The sequence below is a fragment of the Myotis daubentonii genome, chromosome 3 (genome assembly GCF_963259705.1).
Source record: "Myotis daubentonii chromosome 3, mMyoDau2.1, whole genome shotgun sequence".
NCBI lineage: Eukaryota > Metazoa > Chordata > Mammalia > Chiroptera > Vespertilionidae > Myotis > Myotis daubentonii.
The window spans coordinates 180,178,394-180,201,794 of NC_081842.1; the positions used below are offsets into that span (position 1 = coordinate 180,178,394).

Genomic DNA, 23,401 nt, shown 5'->3' on the forward strand with positions numbered 1-23,401 from the left:
TAGAATGTACACAGGATGGTCTCAGCAGACCTTGTGTTCTGGGCTCTGGTGCAATTCTTGTTTAGGGACACCTGCCCTATGTGCCTTCCCCGCCATCCCCTTCCCAGGACAGCCCAGCGCTCTGGCAGACATGACCAGGTTGGGAGCAGGCTTGCACTCAAGAGTAGTATGGCCAACCTGGGTCAGGAAATAAGAGCTTAATGTTTTATATATTCAAACCTCAGAACCATCTTATGAAGTTGATGTTAATGAACTCTTATCCCTATTTTACAGATGATAAAACGGAGTCTTAGAGAAATTAGATAGCTTGTTTAAGGAAATCAAACCCAGGCTGTGTTCTTTTCCCAGCCCATGCTCCAGTTACCTGCTGCTGTCCCCCTGAGTCCTCACACTGACAGCCACCTGCCATGTCTGCACAACCCTTTATGGACTGCAGATGAGTCATAAATGCCAGGTGAGTGCAGTTTGGATTTTAATTTGCTGATTCTGAGGCGTCAGTGATGGTGTTCAGGGAGCTTTGTTTGAGAGCCTTGGCTATATGCGCACTGCCTTTGAATTTGCCTCTTTCACACCTCACTCCTGTGCCCCTCATATAGGCAGGTAGCTACTATCTCTGGGTTGGGAATCAGGGCTGACATGCTGTGTCCACACTGGCATTGAACATGGGAAGATGGCCATCCCACATCTGGTCACAGGCAATCTGGGAATTACTCAAGAGGTCCTGAGGTGAACATTTGCTTGGACTATGCCATTTCAAGAGCGCCTTAGTGTGACATTTTTTTTAAATCCAGTTTAACGGTGAGGACTCAGAAATGACAAGGTAATTGGTGAACTATTCTGAATAATGAGAAGATGAAGGAAAGGCACTCTTCCAGGCTTGAATAAAACAAGCTAGACTTCCCACACTTGAGTGGCACCTGTCTTTGCTGTGTTCAACCCAGAGGTCAGACAACAGATCTCCTCCGACCTTTAAGGTGAGAGAGGTGACAGGTGAAGGACAAAGGCATTTACTGAGGTCTTTTTGGGTTCTACTACCACTTGTGGCTCTTAGGGTGACTGGCAAATATTGGGGACAGATATTAAATTCATCTAATATCTATACTAATAAAAGGCCTGTGGCCGTGACGCCATAACACCATCACGACCAAATGAGCAGCAGCTCTTGCGGCAGGCGGGCACGAGCTACTATCGGCAGAGAGCTATGAGCAGCGGAGGGCGAGACAGCGAGCTACTAGCAGTGGAGAGCTATAAGCGGTGGAGGGCTGGGCACAAGCTATGAGGGGTGATGGGGGGGGGGGGGCGCGGCCAGCTGAGGCAAGCAAAAGCAAGCTACTTGTGCATGATTTTGTGCACGCTGAGCCTCTAGTCCTAAATAAAGTTCTGTGTAAATTATATAACAACAACACATATTTGGTTAATTATTATCTTACACCTATCATTTTATAATGCCTATTTGTGAAACATTTTCACGTTTAGTATCTTATCTGATTCTCCCAACTCTGAGTGATAGGTAGGCATGGCCCTCTCGATTTTACATATGAGGAAACAGAATCAGAGACAGTCACTTACAGAGAGAGCACGTAGTGTGTGCCAGGCACTGTTCAAAGTGACTTAGATATTGAGATTTATCTAACCTTCATGACAACCCTATGAGGTGGGTACTGTTTTATAGATGATGAAACTCTGGCCCAAAAGGCAAAAGTGGAATTCAAAACTTGGCGGCCCTAGCTGGTTTGGCTCAGTGGATAGAGTGTCAGCCTGCAGACTGAAGGGTCCCAGGTTCAATTACAGTCAAGGGCACATGCCTGGGTTGCGGGCTTGATCCCCAGTAGGGAGCATGCAGGAGGCAGCCGATCAGTGATTCTCTCTCATCATTGATGTTTCTAACTCTCCCTCTCCTTTCCTCTCTGAAATCAATAAACATATAAAAAAAAAAAAAAAAAAACTTGGCGCAACTCCAAACCCTGCATTCCACCTACTAATAGAGGCATGTTCTATGCATGTTAGATATGTTAACTTATTTAATCCTCATCATTTTTCAAGTGAGGAGATTAAGGCATAGAGGAAAAGTAACTTGCTCAAGGTTGCTCAGCTAGTAGGCTAAGAAAGGATTTGATGGATAAAATGCTGTAGTGCATATATACAATGGAATTACTCTCCATAAAAAAGAACAAAATCTTACCATTTGTAACAGCCTGGATGAACCTAGCTAGAAGGTGTTGTACTAACTGAAATAAGTCAGTCCGAGAAAGACAAAGACCATATTATTTCACTTACGTGTGGAATCCAAAGAACAATATAAACAAACAAAACAGAAACAGACTAATAGATACAGAGAACAGACTAATGATTGACAGAGGGGAGGGATGTCGGGGGACTGGCTGAAAAAGGTGAAGGGATTGAGAAGTACAGATTGGATATTACCAAATCATCATGGGGATGTAAAGTACAGCATGAGAAATATAGTTAATAATATTGTAGTTACTATGTATGGTACCAGGTAGGTACTGGACATATTAGGGGGAACACTTTGTAAAATATATGATTATCTTACCACCATGCTGTACACCTGAAACTAATACAAAATTATATTGAAAGTAAACTATAATTGAAAAAAAAATGTCTAAAGAAAGTATCTGAATCCAGGCAATCTGGACTTATAGCCCACAGTCCTTATTGCCTGCCCTCTGGACAGCTTACCTAAAAGTCTGTTAGAGAGAAATGAAAACCAAGCTGCTGCAGAATGTATCACTGTCATTGCTTTCCAGAGTTATGTGTAAATTTTCTGTTGTGCAAAGTCTAATGGGTTCCCTGTGACTGGTTCTGTTTACCTTGCTGAACTGTTTGCTCTGTGGGGCCAGAGCTGACGGTGGCACTCCCTGTGCAGGCTTTCCATGGACCTGGGAGCCACAGCTGGACCCCTGTCCCAAAAGGAAAATGAAGACATCCTGGGCGTGGGCTTGGAGGGCTCCGGCAGTGCTCTTTCTTCTCTGGGCTGCTCTGGGTTGTCTCAGTTTGCCTGGCTCCAGGTAAGTGGCAGTTGCAGATGATTCCCTGATCATTAATATGACAGGGAAAATAGAGCCCCATAATGCTGACCGTCTCTTTGTCGCGTACCTATTGAATGAGGCACATCTCTTGAAGCAATTTGCATGCAGCTGATAAAGTAATATCAACAACTGTCTTCAAATTATTGTGGAAGCAAGCGGCTGACTTCAACAAAAGTTCCCATAAGGAACAGACATGTTTAAGTGTGTTTTGTCATGCTGAGAAGAATAGGATACTTGTTCTGTATTCTGAACAAAGCCTTGGTGTGATTTGGTATGCAAAAGAAGGTTTGTTATGTATGAAAAAAATAAGCCAATTCCTATCAGTGATTTTATAATGTGAGAGTGACCTACTCTACCTGCTCATCAACTCAAATTAGGGGGTTTTCAGTCTCTCTCTCACACACACACACACACATTCCAGATGTTCCCAGCAGTTAAATGCTAAATGATTTACTTCATCATTTTTGTGTTGGTTAGTGAGATGTACAATAGGCTAAAGAAAATATCTGAGTCAAAGCTCAAACTCAATCTGTCAAAGCTCAAATTTGGGCTCCAGTGAATAAAAATGCTAGTGATTTGGCAATTCAGGGTCCTCTTGGCACATGAGAAGCCCCTACCATGAGCTGCTGAAGTGCTCAGGCAACCCAGGCCCCCTTGTGAGCAATCCTATGAGAAGAAGAGCTGTTAATGCCATTTATTCATTCCATAAAATTGTGATTATCAAGAATCTCAACTTGGCCCTAAGAAGAATCAAGCTGCCAAGGCCTTCCTTGTGTGTGCTCTGTGTACACAGAGAAGCATCAAGGATTCAAGGAAATGTGTCTAGAATGAAGGGTTTGAAGGAATCATACCACCCCTACCCACAGCACTGACCCTGTGCAAGATCCCTGTCAACTCTAAGAACACAGAGATGAATGGGCTTATAGTTGTGAATATGCAAAATACAGAGTTTATTCTCTTTTTTAAAATAAGTATTTTATATATTTTAAAAAATATTTTCATTGAGTTTTTAGAGCAAGGGAGAGGGAGAGAGAGATAAAAACATCAATGATGAGAGAGAACCATTGATCAGCTGCCTCCTGCACACCCCGCACTGGGGATCGAGCTCACAACAAAAAGCTCGTGTTCTCATGGAGAAGTCCACACCTCAGCACACACTCTGTGTCCTGTTGCAAGAGATGCTGCTGGGGCAGTTGGGAAACAAAAGAGGGAGTGATCAGCTCTACTAGGCACAAGGTCTGAAAAGACTTCTAGAAGGAAAGGTTTACCTACACATAGGTGTTTGCTGAATGGCCAATGAGGGTAAGGGTGTTCCAGGCACGGGAAGCAGCACAGACAAAGGTGTGGAAATGAGAGAGAACCTGGTGTGTTCCTGTAGCTACAACTCTACTTCCATATTCTTGAGCACAGACCAAGGTGGACAGTGACCAGAAATGAGATCAGGTATGAGTCAGATCATGGGTGGAGTTAAGGGAGGCACTAGAGTGCCTATTAAGAATCTTGTACCTGATAGAAGAAGGTATGGGGAGATACATGGTGATGGGAGGAGACTTGACTTGGGGTGATGAATGCACAATACAATATACAAGTGATATATGATAGAAATGTATATCTGGAACCTACACAATTTTATTAACCAGTGTCCCCCCCAATAAATTCAGTTTAAAAAGAAGCTTGCACCTTATCCATTAGGCAGTGGGGAGACATTGAAGGGTTTAAGCAAAGGAGCAACACAATGATGTTTATATATTAGGACGTTCACTCTGAGTAGTGGATGCGAGATAGAGTACAGGTTGGGGAACCTTGTCTAATCCTCCAACCATGTCTCTTACACTGTGTAGAGTGAAACTGGTTATGAGAGAGAAGATATTAACTCAGGTTTCGTGAGTCTCAAACCCTCACCCGAATCCAGGTGTAGCGCTCTGGCCTCTACCCCTGACTCCCCCAGGGCAGTCCTGAACATGGCATGCATTTGATTTCCATCCATGAAGTGGAAAAATCGCTTTCAGTTCTGGAACAGAAGGTGCTTAGAGCTCCTTCCCATCAGCTACAAAAGGCTTTCATTTCTAGTTACTCTCGTAATCAGATCAGATGAAGTAAGCACCTTGTCCTACAACCTACAGTTTATTCATTGCCACTCTCACATCTGTGGGAGGCGAGTGCTGTGGCTGACAGTTTACACAGAGAGAAACTGAGATTTGGATGTAACTGTCACAAGGCTACTTTCTTAATATGTAACAGACTATGGACTCAAATCCAGGTTTTTGCTGGTTCCAGAGCCCGTGTGTATCCTTGTGTCTTTCACTCATGCATTGTCCCCTCTCCACCTGCGTGTGTGTCTGACTTGCAGGACTCCTGGGCCATTTCTTTATCTCTGAACCACACGTGTTGCCTTGAGATGCTGCTTTAAATTTCACCTCTACAGCAGCACATGACAGAGTGGGGAAATGGAAAATCTGCCACCCAGAGGCTGCCCCTCCCAGCAACTAGGAACGATGCGATTTCCAAAGGGGATGCAGCTGCCTAACAAACTGGGTGACAAGAGAGTCATAGTGTCAGGACATTTCCACAGAAACCCCAAACATGTTGACGCACGCCACCTATATGCACAGAGGGCTCACAATTTGCTGTTGACCAAAGCCTGCTGTACTTGGCGGGCCCACCTTTCTTTTCATCAGAGACTCCTGTTAGTAAGAGTGTAGACGACAGAGACCCAGTGACATTGGTCCTGATGCTGCAGCAGCCTTCCAGGCACCATAGGGAGGGGCACGTCCTTGCCAGAGTTAATGTGGACAGAGATGTTCCAAAGGCTTGTCAATGGTGTGTACTGTAGCATTGCTTGCAATTGAAAAACATTGGGAAACTGTAAATTCCTTCAAAAAGAAAAAGATTAAATTAAATGTAATATATGTCCTATGATGGAACATCTAGGTAAAAGGAAGGAACTGGATCCCTTGATGAATCAACGTGGATAGGCCTCAGAAGAACAATAATATTTTCCTCTTCAGAGAAGAAGAGGAAATGGAACTGGAGCAGATGTAAAACTCAGATGTCAAACTTATAGCATTATTTTTTATTTTTTTAAAAACCTTGAAGGAAATATACCAAAATATTAGCAATTGCCAGTTCTGGGTTGTGAGTGCATGAGTGTCTATTATTTTGTTTTCTGTACTTCTCCGGGCATGTCTAATTTTTCAGCATTAAGAACACCGAGGATTTTGAATGACAGAAGTCAGATCGGTGGTTCTAAATGTCTGTGTGATTTGTTTCCGTAGAAATGCAGAAGCACAAACAGCCTGTGTTGTAGCCATATGCTGAGGCCCTGACTGGCCCTGCCCTTTCTTGGGTCCATGCTATTCCCAAGAATTAAAGATGCAATTTAATGCTAGCCTTTCTTTTAAGATTTGCATTTTGTAGTACTCATAAACCACACACATCTTATCCAATGTAATTTATAAACAGACTATTTATTCAGCTGATTACTTCTTAGATTGCCACCTCTGTAATGAAAATTGGGTGCAAAAATGAGAGATCTGCTGGTTATAACTACTTTTTACCAAGTTCCTTCTCTAAGCGACCATGTTGCCCATTAACAAGCTTTCAAATCTCAGAGGAGGAAATAATTGTGTCTTAATAGTGTGTGTGCATATTACTTATCAACTCAGTCTCAACTATGGTCTGAAATTGGGTTGATGGTTGCTAAAAACACAGTGTAACTGTTTCTTAGTTGAAACAAGAAGAGGAGACCCTGCTGCGCTGTCAAATACGTACTTAGGAGCAGCCAAATCACAGACAACATAGTTTCGTCAAACCTGCAAATTAGTAGAAAGAGCACATCCTGCAGTGCCCCTTCCCCGCTGGCGTGCTCATCCTGCTCCAAGTTACCATCTTAAAGTATCCACCTGCGGTTTCCTGTAGCGTCTTTGACCTTTTGTTAAAGATCCAACTTTACTAGGCAATTGATTTTTGCTGGTCTCTGGGGTGGTCCTGGAGATGGATTTCGCTGTAGTTAATATTATCCTCTTTTTAGGACTTTTGCCAAGTGAGAATGTATTGGTTAATGACCTTGTCTGGAGTGATGTACTGTGTATTTGAGCCGGTGGAAATGATGTGATTCTCTTCCTAATGGCTCAATCTTGGACGCAGGGAGGAGAGGCATGGAGACAGAGGGGGCTGGTGGAGTGGATGCTGGCCCAGTTCCCTTCCAGGAAGCTGGGCCGTGGACACAGCATAGATTCAGAGTCAGCAAACCTGGGCTCAGACCCCACGCCTACTGCACACAGCTGCAGGGTTCTAGGCCATCTCCCTGCCCCACCCAGGGGGCAGTGTCCAGGCTGCCTTATAGCATTGCTGTCAGTGTTCAATGAGATCACGTGGGAAAACACCTTCCACGGGGTTTGATTCGCCCTGGGTGCTCAGCAAATCTCAGTGCTCTTGCCCTTCTCTTCATTTTTTTTTCTTGTTTTGCCTTGAAAAGGAACATCAATTACAATGACTCTTATAGTGCTATACACTCTCTCAGATGGGAAACAATATAAAATCATATTACATGAGGAAACAGGAGGCCTAGTCAGATTGAATCACATGATCACTCATTCACCTTTGACTGAATGTCCCGCCTGTGTAGGGAACTTAGCAAAAAGCGTGGCCTTACCTTCTAGACATACTTCAGGCCTCAGGTTGCTTGACTGCTCTGTAGATATGATGCTGTCTGTCTGTCCCTCCTCACTCCCCAGACTGCCCCCGCCACCTCTGCACCTGGACTGGCAGGCACAGTCTCTCCTGGTCTCCGGGTGGTGCTGACGCTCCCCAAGAGCTCACCTCGAGCTGCTTCTCCTCACAAGGACAGTCATATCCTCTCTCACGGCTTTTGATGATCACATCTGTGCTGTATCTGTAGCACAGACCTCTCTCCTAAGTTCTAAAACCATGTAGGAATCATGTATTGAGTGACTCCACGTAGGTGTTTTGTGGGCACGCGGGACTCAGCATGCTCCAACCACATCTTCCCCAATAACCTCCTTTGCCCCTGTGTTCCCCACCCACCCAGACACTCAGACTGGAAACCAGCACCAAACTAAACCCCTTCCTCTCTCTAACCCACACCCTTTCCAGTTACCCATCACTGTCTATCCATTCCACAGAGACTCACACGTCTGCGCTCTCATTCTCTCTCCCCTGACACTGCTGTACTGCAGGCCTACAGCACTCACTGGGTTGACACAGGAGCCCTCTGCCTGCTTCCCTGCCTCCAGGCTCTCCCACCCCTGCGCAGCCTCCACACTGAGTCACTGTGCTGTCCTGAAGCACAGCTCTGGCCATGGAGCCTGTGTACTGAACAGCCCTGCCTACTGGGTAAATTCTGGAAGAGCTAAGACATGGGGCATGTTTCTTTTCTAAGTCAAACCCTGTGTTCCAGAAGGCAGAACCTGGTGGTATAGTTCTCCTTATCCCCTGGAACCCAACACCCTGAATACGGTTTGTTCTCAGCAAATGTTTCATAGACTCTTAATGTGAGAGGCACCCTAAAGACACCCTAAAGACCAGCTAGTCCAAATCTCTCACTTTTCATTGGGTAAAAACAGAGGCTCAGAAATGGGGAGAGAATTACTTAAGATCATACATCCTGCTGGGGTGGTATTCCCTGCATATACATAGCATGTTAGAGTTTATACAGTGCTTTCACATACATTTTATTTGATCCTAGAAATAGCCTTGTGAGTTGGGTATGATTGTCTCATTACACAAGTGAGAAAAGTGAAGCTCACACAGGTTGCAAAAGCAGACCGTGTTGACCTAGCTGCGGTGGACTGTCTTCTTCTTCTTCTTTTTTTTTTTTTTAATAGGAACTGGTGAATACTTGAAATTTATTTTAAATAGACATGTCTTCAGAACTGGAAAAGAGAAAGAGGAGTATTTCATGCATAGTTGGCAATCACCTAGGTCCTTCAATCCTATAATTATTTAGAATGTCTCATAGTAAGGTAATGCACAAAGTAGCTAATTTCCATCAAACCACTAGTTGGAGAAATGTTTCATATTTATAGAATCATGCCCAGGCTTTTACTGGTCTACGTGGATAGAAGTACTTGGGTAGCTCTTACTCAGAAAACTATGCTCTGAGAACAAAATCAATGGAAGGCAAATTATTTTGGCAATTAAGTGCAGAGATGTTGTGTATCTAAACTGAAGTTGTCATATCAAAGCTTATATAATCTAGCAATCTTAAAAAGGTAATTTTTTCCTGTTTCATACTATAAATTTGCCTTTTTAAAACATTAAAAAGTATGTAGTTGTGGTGGTGCCCTGAGGGGATGAGGGAAGATTGAGGGAAATAAAATGTTTCTGAAAGTTTAATTCCTACTCTTCTCCTTTAGTCTAAGAAACTGATCTGTAATAGATTTCTCTAATTCCACTATTTGAGAACAATTTCTTCTGAGTGGAAAATTAAAACAGGTTTTTTTTTCCTAGTCTCAAATGGCTGATTTCACATTCAGTTACACATATTTTATTATGTATTTAACTAAACTTACATTAAATATAAAATAAACTATTTTGATGGAAATACAGGGTGGGACAAATGTAGGATTATGGTTGTAAGTATGCAAAATGCAGAGTTTCTTCTTGTATTACTATTAACTACTTTCCATAAGAACAACTGTAAACCTACTTTTGCTACACCCTGCATATAAGATCCTAGATGTTCTTGATGGTCAGGGTTTGTTCTTTTTTACATTATTTTTTTTAATTTTTTAAAATTACAGTTGACATACATTGTCGTATTAGTTTCAGGTGTACACCCCAGTAATTAGACATTAGATAACTTCCTAAGTGATCATCCCGAAAAATCTCTCACCCATCTGACACCATACATCGTTATTAGAATATGATTGACTATATTCCCTATGCTGTACTTTACATCCCCATGACTATTCTATAACAACCAATTTCTACTTTTTTAAAAATATATTTCTTTATTGATTTCAGAGAGGAAGGGAGAAGGAGAGAGAGGTAGAAACATCAATGATGAGAGAGAGTCATTGTTCGGTTGCTTCCTACACATCCCCTACTGGGGATCAAGCCCCCAACCCGGGCATGTGCCCTTGGCCGGAATCAAACCTGGGACCCTTCAGTCCACAGGCTGATGCTCTATCCACTGAGCCAAGCCGGCTAGGGAGCAATTTTTACTTTTTAATCCCTTCACCTTTTTCACCCAACCCCCTCTGGCAACTGTCAAAATATTCTCTGTATCTATGAGTCTATTTCCATTTTGCTTATTCTTTTATTTTGTTTTTTAGATGCAATTGTGTTTTTTTGTTTTTTTAATTTATTTATTTATTTTAAATTAAATCTTTATTGTTCAGATTATTACATTTGTTCCTCTTCCCCCCCCCCATAACTTCCCTCCTCCCAGTTCCCGCCCCACCCTCCGCCCTCACTCCCCACCCACTGTCCTCATCCATAGGTGCACGATTTTTGTCCAGTCTCTTCCCACATCTCCCACATCCCTTTCCCCCCCAAGAATAGTCAGTCCATTCCCTTTCTATGTCCCTGATTCTATTATAATCAACAGTTCATTCTGTTCATCAGATTATTTATTCACTTGATTCTTAGATTCACTTGTTGATAGATGCATATTTGTTGTTCATAATTTGTATCTTTACCTTTTTCTTCCTCTTCCTCTTCTTAAAGGATACCTTTCAGCATTTCATATAATCCTGGTTTGGTGATGATGAACTCCTTTAGCTTTTCCTTAGCTGTGAAGCTCTTTATCTGACCTTCAATTCTGAATGATAGCTTTGCTGGATAAAGTAATCTTGGTTGTAGGTTCTTGGTATTCATCACTTTGAATATTTCTTGCCACTCCCTTCTGGCCTGCAAAGTTTCTGTTGAGAAATCAGCTGACAGACGTATGGGTATTCCCTTGTAGGTAACTGAGTTTCTTTCTCTTGCTGTTTTTAAGATTCTCTCTTTATCTTTTGCTCTTGGCATTTTAATTATGATGTGTCTTGGTGTGGTCCTCTTTGGATTCCTTTTGTTTGGGGTTCTCCTTGCTTCTTGGACCTGTAAGTCCATTTCTTTCACCAGGTGGGGGAAGTTTTCTGTCATTATTTCTTCAAATAGGTTTTCAATATCTTGGTCTCTCTCATCTTCTGGCACCCCTATAATTCTGATGTTGGTACGCTTGAAGCTGTCCCAGAGGCTCCTTACACTATCCTCACATTTTTGGATTCTTTTTTCATTTTGTTTTTCCGGTTGGATGTTTTTTGCTTCCTCGCATTTCAAATCATTGACTTGATTCTTGCGCTCCTCTGGTCTGCTGTCGGGCGTCTGTATAATATTCGTTATTTCAGTCCGTGTATGCTTAATTTCTAGTTGGTTCCCCAATATAAGATCGAGGGTCTTATTAGTTTTCGTGTAGATCTCATTAAGTTTATCAGCAGCTTCTAAACAGTTCTTGAGAGACCTTAAAAGTGTGGTTCTGAACTCTATATCTTCCATTGACAATTTTGTCCTGTTTCTTTGTCTCCGCATTTTGTTATGCTTCCTTGGTGCACCCCCTAGTGGTCTTTGTTCGCAGTCTTATAGTTCAATCTTGATTGTTGTAGCTAATTCCAGGGAGGGTTTGACCTCCAGGCCAAGTGGCTATGAGAATCAGCTGTGTCAGCAGTGAGAGAACTTCTGTCCTCTAGGGAGGTGCTAATCTAGCCTTTGCCTGAGGCTATCCGGCAAAGGCCTCTGTGCAGGGCTTGGGCAGGGCGGGTCGCACAGGATCAACAGGGTGGGCGGGAGAGAGCAGTTATGGCGGCTCTCAGTCCTGTCCCCAGGGGCTCTGCCTCTCTGAGTCCCAGCACCCTCTGCAAAGCTGGGAGAGAAAGCTGCACTCGCTCTGACCGAAGCCAGACAGTCCCGCTTCTCCCGTTTGAGTCTGGGTCCCTAAAGACTCGCCCGGATCTGGAGCTCAGAGTCTGCGACTCCCTCCTGATTGAAAACGCCAACGGCGCCCTCCGCCGCCAGCCCGCTCCGCGCACTCCGCACCTCAGAATTTGACTTCAGCACTGCGCCTCCTCTGAGTGTCCGTGTGCGTTTCTCTTTCCTCCTAGTTGTAGGACTTCCACTCAGCCAGCGTTCCTGTGGTTCTGGATGATGTCCCTTCCGTTTTTTGGTTTCACTTTTGAAGTAGTTGTTCAAAGCAGCAAACTCCGGCGTTAACCTATGCCGCCATCTTGGTTCTCCCAATTGTTGATAGATATGTATTTATTGCCATATTATTATTCATATTTTTAATCTTTCTTCTTCTTCTTAAAGAAGACCCCTTGGCATTTCATATAACATGGGTTTGGGGGTGATGAACTCCTTTATCTTTTTCTTTTTTTTGTCTGGGAAGCTCTTTACCTGTCCTTTGATTCTGAATGATATCTTTGCTGGGTAGAGTAATCTGGTCTCTAGGTCCTTGCTTTTCATACTTTGAATACTTCTTTGCAATCACTTCTGGCTTTCAAAGTTTCTGTTGAGAAATCTGATGGACTGTCTTCTGATCCAAGTTCAATACACTTTCGACCATAGCTAGCCATAATGTCAGGCACTCACTGGGTATTCAATAAATATTAACCTGTACTTGAATGATAAACCAATAGCCTTGCAGAAGTGAGAAAATATATATTTATTGACTGGATGGATAGGTGGTTGCATATATACTTAATCCCCTTTTGATATTTGACTCTCTTCTTGTGACCCTTTAGAGCTGAAAGGCCACTCTATCTTGAGTCAAATGCAGTTAATGGGAGCCTTGCCAAGAGTAGGCAGACACGGAGTGTGGATGTCACCTTGGAGCCTATTGATTGTGAACTGTCCAGCTGGTCCTCCTGGACCAGGTGTGATCCCTGTCAGAAGAAAAGGGTAAGTACCCAAGCCTTAAGAGAGCTCCTCTAAGCTTCCAGGATCCCTAATTCTCAGCGAATATTGGCTAAGGCACTACAGATAGTGCCTGGCACATAGTAGGACCTGGGTAAATGTTGACTGATTTTATTAAGGAATTCTATTTCTCTGTGTTTCCAAGTAGCAATTATATCCTTTCTTTGATCTTTCAGGTTGTTTTTATTTTTTCTAAACATGTGTCCTTGCTCATGTTAACAGCTTCCTAATTAGGCTTCCTGCCACCAACCTTGCCCTTTCAATCCATCTTTCCTCATGCAACCAGAGGGAGGCAACATCAAAAATGCAAGGCTGGACTATCTTTTCCCAGCCTGAACTCATTCAAAGTCTACCTGGGGCCCTTAAGATCAAGTCTATACTTCTAGTAGTAAAGGCTCCCCATGACCTAGACCTGGCCTACATCTCCATAAAACAGCCCCCACTCTAGCACGTTGAACACGTGCATTTCTCTGACCATTTCACCCTCTCCCTGTGCCTTTATTCATGCTGCTTTCTCAGGCAGGAGTGACCTTTCCCACTTCCTTTACTGGCTAACATCTACTCATGATTTGAATCTCTGCTTAAGGGCCATGTCTTTTGAGGAGTCTTCCCTGATTTCTCAGCCCCCCGTAGAGTTAGATAGGTGCCTTTTTATGAGCTTTAATAGCTCCCTCTTTGGGTATCCTTGCATTTATCATTTACTTTTTTTATTATTATTACTTAGCTTTCCATTACACTGTGAACTAGTAAAGGCTTACTCAATTCTTTATCTTCAGTATGTCGGCCACTTTCTGGCACATAATAGGTGTCCCACAAACATGTTGTTTGATTTCATTATATTTTCTGATATCTCTGTAAAAGAAGGTAGGCATAGTCATTACACACTCTGTTAAGCAGATAGGTAAACAGAGACTCAGAGCAGGTGAGTGAGTTCTCACCTAGTAGCAAATTCAGGCATTGAACTCAGGCCACTGGCTTCAGGTCTAGTGTTCAACCAGTCAAAACACACCGTTTCTGCAGTATTTTTCCATCAGGCTCCCTTGTCCTGAGAGGGCTGGTCCAGGACCCCAGCTCTGGGAGGAGCAGATGTGTCAGAGAACGGTTTCCATTTCCCCAGCTCCTTGGGAAGCCAAACCAGCCACGGGCTAGGACCCCAAAGACACTGTGGAAGTTAGGCCCAGGACAATTACACACTTAATTGGATCAATGTGAAGAGCCAAGCAGGATCATTTGGTTCCCAAAGTGGGCTTTATTGCTGAAGTTACCAACATTGATCCGCTTATCTGGATAATTGCTTCATCCACACCATAAACCAGGAAGACTCAGCGTGAGTCACCCACTCATCCAGCCATCCAGAGCTCTTCACTCGGATCTTGTAGCACGCTTCCCTCAGCTGGCATCGTCGCTGTCAGAAGGCTCACTGCTAGGGTTTCATCAGACCCTCTCAAACTGGAATTGGGAGATAACTTTCCTCCACTGTTTCCATGTTCCTGAAACTAATCTTCTCTTTGGTGGCTGAGATAGTCTTCTGACAGTCTTCGTGCAGGCCTTATCCCTGTCCTGCCAGCCTCTGTGTTTCCAAAGGCTCTAGAAAGAAAGAACCTTTGGAAATGTACAGGAGTGTGAGTGAATAGTTGTACATATATATTGATTTCCAGATAGTATACAATTAATAACTGTGGCTGGTTAACATGTCATTCTGCAAAGGGGCTGCTAGCCTGGTTTGCCCACCATTTTTATGTGTGTGTTTTTTAATTATTACTTATTTTAGAAAGAGAGGAAAGGAGAGGGAGAGGGAGAGAAACATCCATGTGAGAGAGAAACATTGATTGGCTATTGGGGATCAAGCCCAAAACCTGAGCATGTGCCCTGTCCAGGAATCAAACCTGTGACCTTTTGGTGCATGGGATGATGCCCAACCAACTGAGCCACACTGGCCAGGGCTGATTTGCCCCTTTAGTTGCACCAAAATCTTGACTGCAACTAGCATTTGGAAATACCCAAACCTGATCACTTCCTTCCCCTGCTGTAGTTTCATAAAGTACTAAATCCAACCGTACTGAGGCCTGGAAGGCCTACGTTACTTGCTGCTGCCTCTGTCTCCCTCCATCTCTTGCCTCTCTCCCTCTTGCACTCTTTACTCCAGCCATGATGAATTTTGTTTCCAGGATCAAGGCCCATTCTGTCTCATCTCTCAGCTGTGGCACAGCAATTTCCTCCACTGGACCACCCTCCTCTCCCCTCCTCATACCAGCTCTCTGGGTTTGCCTGACATTTCTGTTCATCCTTTGGTCTCAGTTGAGATGTCACTTTCCCCTCTCCTATTTTTGCATTGGGATACCTCCACGAATTTACAGAGCACACTGCACTCCCTCCATCCTGGCACCCATCTCATTGCCTTGACACCGCCTGCTGCCATCCCCACTAGCACCATCTGTGCCCTCCTTGAGGGCAGCCTAGAGGGCATGATTAGGATTAAAAACAAACAAAAAAGCAAGCATAAATAATACCTACTTTTGTCTTAACCATTGGGTGGCTCAGTCAATATTTTGGAAATTCAATCAGCATTCCTGAAATAAACTGGAAGGTAGAGATGGAGAAAGATTGACTACTAAAGTGTGTTAATAAAAAAAAAGAAAAATAAGTACCAGATATTGAGTGCCTACTATGTACCAGACAACACAATGAGATTTCATATATGCATCATATATATAATTCAAACCCCATAACTATACGTTTAATGTGATTCATTATCTCCATTTTAAAGATCAGTAAGCTGAGATCATTGAGGTTAAGTAACATACCCAACATCACATAACTAGACAGCATCAGAGTCTGTTGTGGGTCCCAAGCGCATGCTTTTGCATTAATAAGATACTGAGTAAATGAGAATACTTGAGTCAGCCTATTGGAGTAATCAAGCGGAGAGGCTGTGGTTTTGTGTTATTGAATTGGCCACATCAATCTATTTACTACCTTTGGACTCCAGAGCCCATGCTTTCCCCACATTCAGCAAATCTTCACTGCAGATCAGAGATCAGACAAGGTCCCTGCCCTCAGAGAGCTCACAGTGCAGTTGAAATAGGCAAGCAGCCAAGCACAACATAGACCTTTAAGGTATCCCTAAGCTCCCGTGGCCCCTGAGACTCTGCCCTCGGCTCACCTGACTCTCCCCCCTCCAGTACAGACATGCCGTCTTGCTGCGGCCCTCTCAGTTCCATGGGGATCCCTGCAGACTCTCTGACAAGGAAGCCGAAGACTGTGTTACCAACGCACCCTGCAGAAGTCAAGTGCGATGTGAAGGCTTTGTGTGCGCACAGACAGGTATAAAGGGCCATAGGACTGGGAGGGGAGAGCTAGCAAATTAGGCAACAACATGTGATGCTGGTGGCACTGGCCATTGCCTGGTGCACAAGCTCAGGGTCATGTGTCAGGTAGGAGACTTCCTTGTTTTCATATCTCTACCTCCTTTCCCATGTATCACTTCATAAAAACAGCTCTATAAAGTGGGTGTTATCCCCATTGTACGTATTAAGAAATTGAGACTTGGAGACATTCCTTGCCAAAGGTCACACAACAGGTAAGTAGAAAAAAGCTGCCATTGGAAATGTGGAATTCAAACCACACTCACAGACATCAAAGGGATGTGTGCTGAAATCGGAACTCCTGAGTCAAGTCTCATTTGGACTTTGTGACCTAAGAGAAGTCACTTAACCTTTCTTCATATTGGTTCTTTCAGCAGAAAATTAAAAGTGATGGTAAAACCTTACAAGTTTGTTGTAGGGATCAACTGACGTGATGGGTATGAAAGCTCCATTCAGGGGGTGAGCTCTGCTGGCTCTCTCGGAGGCAAAGCCTGAAACATTTAAATAAGGGTGGTTAGTACTATTTACCTCTGAAAAATCTTTGGAGAGATAGTTCCTGCCTCTGCATTTCTACATCAGCAAGTCCAGCATAACCCCTAATGCAAGATATAGTCAGTAAAACATTCTGGAAAGAAGGAAGGAAGGAAGGAAGGAAGGAAGGAAGGAAGGAAGGAAGGAAGGAAGGAAGGAAGGAAGGAAGGAAGGAAGGAAGGAAGGAAAAAAGAAGGACAGATGATGGACAGACAGAAGGAAGGTAGAAAGGAGCACACAAATAATCATCAGCTGCAGGACTAAGTAAATACTTACCTTTTCAACTCATTCATCTGGCTCATTCAAGCAAATATATGCCTCCTATTTCTCCAAGTATCCAGAAAAAAAACAAAAAAACAAGAGTACTTTGGCCCAAATTCTCTAGGTAGGAGCTACAACTCTACATCTACTGTACCCATGTGGACTGTGCTTTGGGATCTTTCAAGAAAGAGTGAGGGATTCGTAGAACAATTTCTAGGGCTGATTGCAAATGCAAAATTCCACCCAATAAATCTGAAAGACTTTTTTACAATGTGTCCACAGATGGATTGTGCCAGCGTTCCATGATTCTGACCAAAGCCATAATGATTATTCAGGCAGGCTTTAGTTTAAATTCCTAGTAAGAAACACCTGAGGACCAGATTGTTATTCTTCTGGCTTTAACATCCCAAGAACTTTGGTTAAAAGTAACCAGACACACCTAAGGAACTGTCACCTGTATTATGAGCTTTATTTCCCAAGAATATGCAAATAATAAAGGACACCAAGTTAGTCAAGTGCTGCAAATAATTTCAAACATATCGTTCAAATATGCTTGAAAAAATAGTCCAAATGGTTGTGGTGCTGAAGGCAATGTGGGTTAGTGGAAAGAACTGTGATTAGACAGCCATAAGTTCCAATCCTGCTGCAGATATTTACTGGCAATGGGCACGTGGCCCACAAAAGCACTAATTATAACAATAACACATATCTGGCATTCCCATGAGTTAGTACTGTTCTGTTTACTCATTTAAGCTCCCAGCAACCTTCAGGGTAGGTACGGTATGATGACTTCCCTATTTTATAGATGGGTAAGTTGAGGCATGATGTTAAGTAACATAGGGAAGGTCACATAGCTGGTATGACTTTAGTACCCACCAAACCCATGTCTCTTCCCAGCCTCAGGGTGAGAAGTCCAGGCTTCCTTCCTGTCGGGCCACTCGACCTCTGCCTCTCAGGCACTTGCCCTTGCCCTCTCTTAATAACCTCCTCTCACAGTGCTTTCCGAAATACAAAACTGGCCTCTTTGGGGGAATAAGACGTGAAGGTCATTACCACCGTGATACGTGTCAAAATGAAGCATTGAAAGCCTGGAAAGTGCCTGGTGCAGAGTAGGTGCTCAGAGCATGTTAATTGCCCTCTGACAGCCAAATAAATGTGTGTAACATCCTCTTTCCAACCCAGGGAGGTGTGTAAACCGCAGACTTCTTTGCAATGGGGACAATGACTGTGGGGACCGGTCAGATGAGGCAAACTGTAGAAAAGTTTCTAAAAAGTGTCAGCAGGAAATGGACCAATACTGGGCAATTGGCAGTCTGGCCAGTGGGTAAGTTACTGTGTTTCTATTGTATACAGGGAAGGTACAACATTAAGGGTAATTGTAGAAAAGAAGAAGCTGATAGGGAAAGCGGCTTCTTTTCTCCTTTCTGCTTTAGTTTTGTCACCTGTAGAAGGATGTCAGTAATTCCCTTCTCTTAAGTTTGGAGAGGACTCAATAAGCTAATCCTATATAATAAAAGACTAATATGCAAATCAACTGAACAGTGGAACGACCAATCTCTATGATGTGCACTGACCACCAGGGGGGCAGACACTCAAAGCAGGAGCTGCACCCCTGGTGGTCAGTGTGCTCCCATAGTGGGAGTGCTGCTCAGCCAGCAGCCAGGCTCATGGCTGGTGAGTGCAGCATCACTAAGGATGTCCAACTGCCTAAGCTGTCTGTGGGACCCCGCCACCAGTGCAGGAATTTTGTGCACCGGGCCTCTAGTGTGATTATAATAAAGTAATAAGTGAGAGTCAGCTTATGTGGTGGGAAGAATGCAGCCTCCATTCTTTTTTTTTTTTTTTTTATTGCTTAAAGTATTACAAAGGGTATTACATATGTATCCATTTTATCCCCCCGCCCTAGACAGTCCCCTAGCCTCCCCTATCACCCAGTGTCTTATGTCCATTGGTTATGCTTATATGCATGCATACAAGTCCTTTAGTTGATCTCTTACCCCCTACCTCCTGCCCCCCAACCCTCCCCGGCCTTCCCGCTGCAGTTTGACAATCTGTTTGAGGCAGCTCTGCCTCTGTATCTATTATTGTTCAAAAGTTTATAATGGTCTCTATTGTCCATGAATGAGTGAGATCATGTGGTATTTTTCCTTTATTGACTGGCTTATTTCACTTAGCATAATGCTCTCCAGTTCCATCCATGACGTTGCAAATGGTAAGAGTTCCTTCCTTTTTACAGCAGCATAGTATTCCATCGTGTAGATGTACCACAGTTTTCTAATCCATTCATCTACTGATGGGCACTTAGGCTGTTTCCAGATCTTAGCTATGGTGAATTGTGTGCAGCCTCCATTCTTGAACTAGACCCTCAGACTTAGAATCCTGGCCCCACCAGTTGTTTGTGGCAGTGAGACCTCGGGCAGGTCAATTACCATCTCTGTGCCTCACTTTTCTCATCTCTAAAATGGGTATAATAATAATCCCTATCTCATAAGGATCAAGTGACTCAATATTTGTAAATTAATTATTACTGTGCCCCCACAAAGTAAGCACCACATTATATTTGTTAAATAAAATTAATAAATATCCATTTTTATGATACGTGAAACTCTTCCATAGGGAAGAGAGCCTAACACAATTCCATTAAAACTGAGACCAATGGGCAGAAGCTGAAAACAGACAGAGCTCCTTGAAACACCAACAAAGAACTTTTGGTAGCAGTCAGAACTGGGCCAGACGGAGGCCTGCCTTCGGAGGCAGTGAGCAATATGTCTAATTAGAGACAGGATTTTCACCCTTTCTACAAGGACATAATGATATCTACCACCCAGGGCCTTGGGGACACTAAGGTGCTGCATGGAGCCACCACTGAGTTAGACCCTCAGTAAATGGTAACTATTTTAGTGTCTCATGATGTGAGTCATACAGAAATTCAGAAGAAAACCCCCACCCCCCAGGGGCATACAACCCAGTGGGGACAATAAACACATTTAATAATAAGCATTGACCAAGCAGTATTCTAAACACTTAACAAATATGACACATGGACTCCGCCCAACAACCTGTGAGGTAGGTGTTCTCCTTACTCCCATTTCATAGTTGAGGAGACTGAAGTATAGAGAGGTTAACGACAGGTGTGCCCAAGGTCACATAACTTGTAAATAGCAGAACAGGGATTTGACCCCAGGCTTCTGGTTCCAGAGTTTGTGTTCTTAACCTATTATGGGCCATCCTTATAATAGGAGGGCCTCTGATCCAGCTTGGTACCAGCTTGGTACAAGAGTCAGTGAGGGCTCCCAACAATAGGCAACAACAGAGCTCAATCTCAAAAGAAAAAACAAACAAACAGTGAATGGCTGGAAGGGCATTCTAGGCATAAGGCACAGCACTTACACCTATGAGAAGGAGCAGAGCAGATTGGAGGAAGAGTGGGCTTCTCCAAGTGGCTGGGACTAGGCAGGGGTGGGCAAACTTTTTGACTCGAGGGCCACAATGGGTTCTTAAACTGGACCGGAGGGCCGGAACAAAAGCATGGATGGAGTGTTTCTGTGAACTAATATAAATTCAAAGTAAACATCATTACATAAAAGGGTATGGTCTTTTCTTTTTTTTTTTTTTTTTTAGTTTTATTCATTTCAAATGGGCCGAATCCAGCCCACGGGCCATAGTTTGCCCATGGCTGGACTAGGGTATGCGGTTGTGGTTGGGAGTGGCCAGACATGAAGCTGGGAAGCTGCTTTCTCCCAGATATCAAGGGCCTTGGATGCCATGCCTATAGGTCCACCTACCATTTATTAGCTCTACCAATTGAAATTATTACAAACTGCTGCTTACCCATCCTTCTTCTTCCTCTCTGTGCCTTCCCTGCAGGATTAATTTGTTCACAAACAGTTTCGAGGGCCCAGTTCTCGATCACAGGTATTACGGCGGTGGGTGCTCCCCCCATTACATACTGAACACGAGGTTTAGGAAGCCATTCAACGTGGAAAGCTACGCCCCGCAGGTATGTGCAGCCAGGAAGCCCCTGAAGGGCAGTGGGCAGGCAGGGCAGAGCCAGCCAGCAGGAGTTGCAGCCAGGCCTGCCGCCTGCCACTGGGCGAGCTTGGCAGCATCACTTTATCTCTGAACATCAATCCTTCATGGGTAAAATGGGTGGTTCCTTCCTCAGGACACGTGGCGAGATGGACATGCTGCATATGATGACAGCAATAGTTGCAGTAGCAGCAATTGTACTAAAAGAATATCCAAGCCCTAGCCAGTTTGGCTCAGTGGATAGAGTGTCGACCTGTGGACTGAAGGTTCCCAGGTTCGATTCCGGTAAAGGGCATGTACCTTGGTTGCGGGCATATCCCCAGTAGGGGGTGTGCAGGAGGCAGCTGATCGATGTTTCTCTCTCATCGATGTTTCTAACTCTCTATCCCTCTCCCTTCCTCTCTGTAAAACATCAATAAAATATATTTTAAATAAATAAATAAATAAATAAATAAATAAATAAATAAATAAATAAATAAATAAATAAAAGAATATCCAAGGCTACCATGAAGACAGAAGTATAGTTTAGGATTTGGAGTCTCACAGATTTGGTGGCTCTGCAGTTTACCATCTGTGTATTCCTAAAGGTTCTGAGCCTCCCCTTTTCTCTTTGAATTGGGAGTTATAAGGGTCCTGTCCTGCCGGGAGAGGTCTACTGAGGTAACCTGTGTAAAGGCTCAGCACACACACCTGGTTGAGTTGCGTGTCCTCGGGAAATGTTAACTCTCGGTGTCACCAAGCCCTTGCTTGTTAGATGGGGCATTGTGCCAAGCAGTTGAAGTTGTAAAATGCTCCAATAATGGAAGCCCACTCCGATTACCATACAGACGCAGAAGCACTCTCACAGAGAGCGGGGTTAGAACACACGATGGTACTGCGAGGCACAGTCACTCGAGACTAAGGATATGACACTGGGGTTAATAGCCGGCTCTGCTCTGCCGCAGGTCCCAGGTTCACTTTCACCTGGGTTCCTTTTTCACTCTGGGCCTCCGTTTCCTCACTTGTCAAATGAGGGGTTAGATGAGATAACCCTGATGGTAGTTTCCACTCCTAAAGCTGTGCCGTCTTGGCCAGTCAGGGAACTGTCCCCTCCTCCTCCCTTTTCTCTCCCTTTGTTCCCACACATACTTATTGGCCAAAAAAGAAAAAAAAAGAGCCTGAGACAAACACACCCTCCTCCATGAGGCCAGCGCCATTACACAGCCTCTATTGTCAGAGGATCCTGGAACAGCCATTTATCAGCCAGGCTAAAGCAGCTCCTCACCCAGCAGGATTGGGGGGCAAAAGTAGGTTTACAGATGTTCATACGGAAAATAATACAATAATTAATAAATAACAATAAAAGAATAAACTCTGTTTTGCATACTCACAACTGTAAACTTACTTTTGCTCACCCCGTATATTTTCATCGCCAGCTTTTTTTTTTTTTCTTAGCACTGTGTCAGGCACTGTACAGTGTTTTACCCATATAAACTCAACCCTCAGAATAAGCCCAGTGGAGGAATAATTATTGTCTCCATGTTACACATGAGGAAACTGAGGCATGGAGAGGTTAGGTCAGGTTGGATGTCCAAGGTTACCCAACTTGAAAATGGCAGTGACACATTCTCCTCAGGCAGCCTCATTCCAGGCCACACTTGGACTCATGTCTGCTTCTATATATTGACAGCTGAGGGGCTGGGAGCCACAAGCACCCAGAAGCAGATGGGATGTGGTGGAGACAGTTCAGGATTGGTCACTCCAGGGCCACCAAGTGACCAGTCCCCCTTGGCTGTTCCCCTGTGCATGGGACAAACAGCCCTGATTTTCAAGCAAATAGTCCTTCTGGGTTCTCTCAAAGGCCCTTTCCTGGCCCTGTCACTTCATTCCCACTGCACTACCTGTGATCAGGCCCTCATTACCTGGCACTGGCATTCCTCCGACAGCCTCCTCATTGTCCTGTCTCTCTGACCCCACAGTCGTCCCCACCAATCCAACCACTAAGTTGTCCTTCAGTGATCTTCTCGAGGCTCCGGCCACTTCCTCTGCTGGCTCCTCTTTGGATGAAGTCCAACTTAGAGCAAGTCATCTTAGAAGCCCCAACATTTTTATGCCAGCACATTCTCTCACAATGCCTCTCTCTGCTCCACATTATCCTACCTTCTGAATTGACCACACTAGAACCCCTTGCAGTTTTTAAATACGTCCTGCGCTTTCCCAGCTCCATGCCTTTGCCTAAGCCGAGTCTAAAGCCCAAAATGTGCTCTACTT

General features: G+C 44.0%; 1 protein-coding gene across 1 annotated transcript in view; it reads left to right on the forward strand.

The window, feature by feature from the left end:
- The first annotated feature begins 2,852 nt into the window (after nt 1-2,852).
- The window catches only part of C8B (complement C8 beta chain), a 40,276-nt gene continuing 19,727 nt past the window's right edge, over nt 2,853-23,401 (forward strand). Inside the window, exons 1-5 of the mRNA XM_059689414.1 lie at nt 2,853-3,029; nt 12,794-12,950; nt 16,148-16,289; nt 18,305-18,446; nt 20,990-21,122. Of these exons, the coding sequence (XP_059545397.1) occupies nt 2,938-3,029; nt 12,794-12,950; nt 16,148-16,289; nt 18,305-18,446; nt 20,990-21,122 (666 nt within the window). The 5' untranslated portion in view covers nt 2,853-2,937. The remainder of the gene's footprint in view (nt 3,030-12,793; nt 12,951-16,147; nt 16,290-18,304; nt 18,447-20,989; nt 21,123-23,401) is intronic.